At 41.2% G+C, this 5,251-nt stretch overlaps 1 protein-coding gene across 1 annotated transcript; it reads left to right on the forward strand.

Annotated features, from left to right (window-relative positions):
• Positions 1–2,061: 2,061 nt before the first annotated feature.
• On the forward strand, positions 2,062–2,943 carry LOC147856979 (uncharacterized). The gene has a single exon (XM_087328110.1). It carries the CDS (start codon positions 2,107–2,109, stop codon positions 2,938–2,940), a length of 834 nt encoding a protein of 277 aa, XP_087184236.1. The 5' UTR covers positions 2,062–2,106; the 3' UTR covers positions 2,941–2,943.
• The last annotated feature ends 2,308 nt before the right edge of the window (positions 2,944–5,251 follow it).

The following is a 5,251-nucleotide window of genomic DNA, read 5'->3' on the forward strand; positions in this document are numbered from 1 at the left end:
GAGGAAGAAGCTCTGAGGCGAGAGAAGAAGGAAGAAGAAGAAAAAGAAGAAGAAGAAACGGAGCCTGTATCTCTTCCCGCGCTTTATACGAATGAGAAGAAACGGGGTAGCCCCTTGGCCGTTTCGTCCGTTTCGACCAAAATTCCCAGAATACCCCTGCCGTTTCGGACAGCGTTTCACAAATCTCTTTCTTCTTCTTCTTTGCTCTATTTCTGAAATGAAAGGTGGAGAAACACAAAGAGTTCCGACAAAGAGAAAGAGAGAGAGAGAGAGAGAGAGAAGAAGAGGGTTTTTGGGGGCTCTCTCGAAGCGCCCAAAAAACGGATGTTTCCGGAAACGAAGGGGGGGGGGGGAGAAGAGAGGAGAGAAGACTTGTGGATTACCCCAAAAGAAAAAGGAAAATGGTCGAAAACCATTATCTCCTGAAAGCTTGGCCCCAACAAGAGCTTGACGGAAAGGGGTCCTAAGGAGCTAACACATGTCTCCTGAAAAAGCCCACCTCTCTCCTAACATGAGCTTCACGGAAATTATCCCGAAGAGCTAATTCATGTCTCCAGAAAAAGCCCACCTCTCCCCCAACATGAGCTTCACGGAAAGGATCCCAAGGAGCTAACGCATATTTCCGGAAAAAAACCCACTTCTCCCCCAACATGAGCTTGATGGAAAGGATCGTGAGGAGGTGAAATGATCCGAAACCGTGTCTCCTAAAAAAAGCCCACCACAACATTTGTTTCTCGAGACAAGGAAGACAAGCGTGTAGGACACATGCAAGCAAGTGATTTGGAAATGATATCATCCAAACGCCCATCAAGCCAAAACATGTTCCTAAGAGTAACAAAAGCTTTGTTTTCCTCCCGCAATATGGGTAGCATATCTATTTATTTAGTGTTATTTATGACCTTTCTTCCCTCACTAATAACTAATCTCTCATCTCCAATCTTACATTTTGTCCGATCCAATGAGTTTTTATAGGGCCTTAATTCATGTCCACCACAGACGATTGCATGCACACATTCTTTTACCTATCATGATAACATATTTCTCATGTGCCCTCGTCGTTTTTTGTGTGCCAATGCCATGTTATCTATATAATCAAACAAAGTCTTTTACTTCATAGGCCTATTATTCCACTCAAGTTTATTTCGTTTATGAACTCATGTTTTTGTATGTGTGTCCAATGATCTTATACCACATCAAAGACAAACAATCCAAAACCTCCAAAGCTATATCTCGCATTCCATGTAGAAGCCTTTCAAGCATTTGCATGCCAAAACTCAATGTCAACAACTACATTCTATGATCTCAAAATGTTATTGTGAAAAAAAAGACACAACATCACATCATCAACTTGGATCTGCATCTGGGCACTCAGGCTAAACATAACCTTACTTCATTTTCAACACTAGAGGGTTCGAAAGCACGTGTTCAGTTCATAAAGCGATCACAAAATCAGATCATCAACACAAACCTCACAAAAAACGTTATTGCATTTTGCGACACTAATGATACCGTGTTCATGCCGTTGACAAACATGGATATTATCCATCGAATCCGATAGCCTAACTTGACATTTATTTATTTTTACTTGGTGGGGCGGATGGGATTCACGAGCATATATGTCCATGATCCATCGGGCATTGGTTGACGCAAGGCAGGCAGGGGACGCATGAAACCTCATTGGCGTGGGCAGGTGGGCGATCAACGATCACTCCCGATGACAACAGGGAAGGAGGTCCGCAAGTTAAAGCAGAGTGTTTTGCAGTGCCGAGTCTGTGGTCACGTACCGATCGCCCTTGGCTTGACTGGTGGGCCTGAGTCTGTGTTCAGGAAGGATGTCAGCGAGCGAAAAGCGAATGGGTTCTGCAGTGCCGAATCTATAGTCACGTGTCGACCGCCTGGCCTGACCGGGGCCGAGTGTGTGTTCTGGTGATCCATCCAGTGAACTCCCATTGGCCAAGGAAAGGATATGGTCTCTCTCTCTCTCTCTCTCTCTCTCACTCACTCACTTCATAAGGTATGGTATGAACAAAATCGCCCAGAAAGGAGGATCAGGAAGAAAATATCTATCCATCTTTTCTCCTCTCTCTCCTTCGCCCCTGTGCAGCCATGGCTTCCATAGAAAGCTTCACAACCATAGTAGCTGCAACAGACAACAACAGCATGCAACCTCAGCTACAACAGAGGCGCCCTCTCTCAACCATATCTGCTTCATCTTCATCATTGTCTTTGTCTTCGTCGACTTCTTCTTCTTCTTCTTCGTCTTCTCGAGGTAGGCCATCTCTCTTCAAATCCTCCTTCCTTTCCTCGCTGAACACCTTGACCCAAGTCAGGAGTCATGGAAACAGTCCCAAGAGTAGTAGTTACAGTAGACATGGAAGGAAACCTTACCTGTTAAAGGCATCAAGGAGTGCCTTAATAGGGGAGGAGCCAGAATGGAGTGAAGATGACTATGTAGTACTAGGATTGGCACATTGTTTTGAGCAAGAAGAGGGAGGGAAGATCCAAGACCTATTCCTGATCGAGCCCGTGGGGGCAAGCTCCTTAGAATGTATGGATAATGGTGGGGCCACATCATACCTATATGTGACCGCGACCACATTGGGGAAGTCCCTCGCATATGACCTCTCGGTCTTGCCCCCCGAATTCTCGAAAGGCAAGTTTTGCGAGGATTTCGAGTTCCGGCTCAGGTGCACAGCCCGGACATGGAAGCGGGATCACGCGATGAAGAACCTGATGCGGCTCGCCCCCTCCGATGGCTCCGTCCGCTCCGATTTCAACTTCTCTCTTGTCGACAAACGTATCGTCAACAAGGTCTATGAAGTCACCGATGCCGATAACATCAAGCAAGACTTGAGCATCGATGTGTATGGGAGGAAGCAAGACGAGGCCGCGGCTTCGGACGAATCTTCGGCTCAAGTCGCCAGTCTCTATAATGCGTAAAAACTGCCCCCCCCCATTACCCATTACCCCTACTTGAATCTCTTTTTGGCTAGTCAATCTCTTTTCGGTCTCTCTTCTTGTTGGCCGCAAACTTTTTGATTTTATTCTAGGGAAGAGCCGTCATCGTCCTTCATCTATATGGATTTGTTCTCCTCATGGGGATACATGACATGTGTATGTGCTAAGTCAAGTTTCCAGAAAGCTCACGATTTTTTGTTGTTGTTGCTTTTTCGAGTTTTTCCATACAAGAAGATTTTATTTTTCATTGTAGTAAAGACTTTTGATTCATTATGGTGGATGTTTGTTTCCATCTGCTTGCCATGTTAGGAACTTGATCTACATGTGTACATAGCTACCTATCTACCAATTGGTCGTTTATTTTTTGTATGTTAGGATTTCATCGATGAATGTATGTGATTGTTTGTTTGTGTAATCTGCATTGTCTGAGCTCGATGCCTCATGTAATGATATTTATTGTCTTTGCCATGGGCCAAAAAATAAAACTCAATGATGAGTGGATTTGCTTGTTTCTGAAACTTGTGACAGCAAAACATTTCTTGAGCTTGTCATCATCATGTTTTGATATATATATATATATATTCCCCTGTAACCATCTTGAAAGAGATTCTGTTTTCATAGTCAGAAGGCGTTATAATCATGTGGTAATTTTTAACTTCTTATTTACTATCTTTTTCTAACCTTGTGTTCTTTTCATAGTAAAGGATATTTTTTGAGCTTGTCTCATGATGCAGTAATACTCTTGTCTTTGCCATGCTCAAATGCTAAGAAATCAACCGGTTTTGTAGTATAGGATTTACATTCGATTAGTGGATCTTAATTTTTCGAGAGGCATTTTGCTTTCTGTGATTCATTGTACTTAGATACCTACCTCCATAACTTGTTATGCATTTTGCTTTGTATGTTTCCTTTTGCTTGGGTACCTATCTCAGTAACTTGATATAAAATCTATTCATCATCCACATAGATATTGTGGATGTCAATGTATGTATGTGTTTGTTTGCGAGCTTGACATTGTTATAGCTTGTTGGCTCATGTAATTATATTTATCTTCTTTTCCATGCTCTAAGATTTTGTTTTCTTTGTGAAGGCTATCGGATTCGAACCGATAACCTGTTTTTGATTCATAACAATGAACTAGTTTCCCACTTGCCATGCTGCAAACTTGACTTGCATGCAAATACAAACATACATAGGTTGAGATTTTTGGGATATTCTTATCAACAGCCAACTAAGTGTCTTACAATATACACACTCTTTTATTGGACTTATCATCTTAGGTGCAAGAATCACACATCTTTTCGATTTTAAATTCAAGATGCTTTGCTCTTTTGCTTGTTAATACCATCATAAAGGGTGCGTCATCTAGTTGCAAAAATATGCACTCCTCTTAGTTCACCTTTGTTTGTTGGAACAAGTGTACAGACAAATGAAAGGAATGAAGGCACATAGAAAGAGTGCACAATATTAAGCAAATGCAAAAATAGTTTGGTAAACTTTGTTGTCCACAATGCTATTATATGCTATGTCCAAACCATATGAGGATAAATGATTTTTTTTATTGTGTTGATCTAACTAGTGACTCAAGAAGTTTAGCTATTCTGCTTACATCTACAAGACCAACAATTGTAAGGTATAACATATAAAGGTCATGAATCAATTTCGAAGGTGGACCTAACCACCAAACGCATAAAACCTTTTAACTCCCTTATACGATGTCCACAATACTATTATATGTTATGCCCAAATCATAAAACATATGAGGATAAATGATCTTTTCTATCATTTTGATCTACCTAGCAACTCAAGAAGTTTAGCTATTCTGTTTACATCTACAAGACCAACAACCGCAAGCCATAACATATAAAGGTCATGAATAAATTTCGAAGGCGGCCTTGACCCCTAACCACCAAATGCATAAAACCTTTTAACTCCCTCATATGATGTCTTTGTTAAAGGCCTAAGTGGAAGGAAAACATGTCTGGTCTAAGAAACAAATGGGCAAGAAAATTATGAATTTGGAGATGAGTGACTCATGTATTTTGGACATTTATGGGTCTAATGCATGACCAAATTGCTTATTGAATGAAACATTGACAATTCACGCAATGTTCTCTATTCTAAACTACATTGCTTGCATATGGTACTTGACTAGGGGAGGCAATGTTAATGTTTGCAACACTTGGATTGTGCCAAGGTAGACAAATATTACACGAATGATGGGCTACATACTAAAGGAAGCTCAAATAGGACAAATAATTGAGTCACTCGAATTATGCAAAACTTGGGAAAA

The sequence above is a fragment of the Azolla caroliniana genome, unplaced genomic scaffold (assembly GCF_043228905.1).
Source record: "Azolla caroliniana isolate FFs.n. ecotype wild unplaced genomic scaffold, voAzoCaro1.0.p SCAF_12, whole genome shotgun sequence".
In the NCBI taxonomy this organism is placed as follows: domain Eukaryota; kingdom Viridiplantae; phylum Streptophyta; class Polypodiopsida; order Salviniales; family Salviniaceae; genus Azolla; species Azolla caroliniana.

Coding starts and splice junctions, on each gene's coding strand:
- LOC147856979 (XM_087328110.1), top strand. CDS start 2,107: ATGGCTTCCATAGAAAGCTTCACAACCATAGTAGCTGCAACAGACAAC.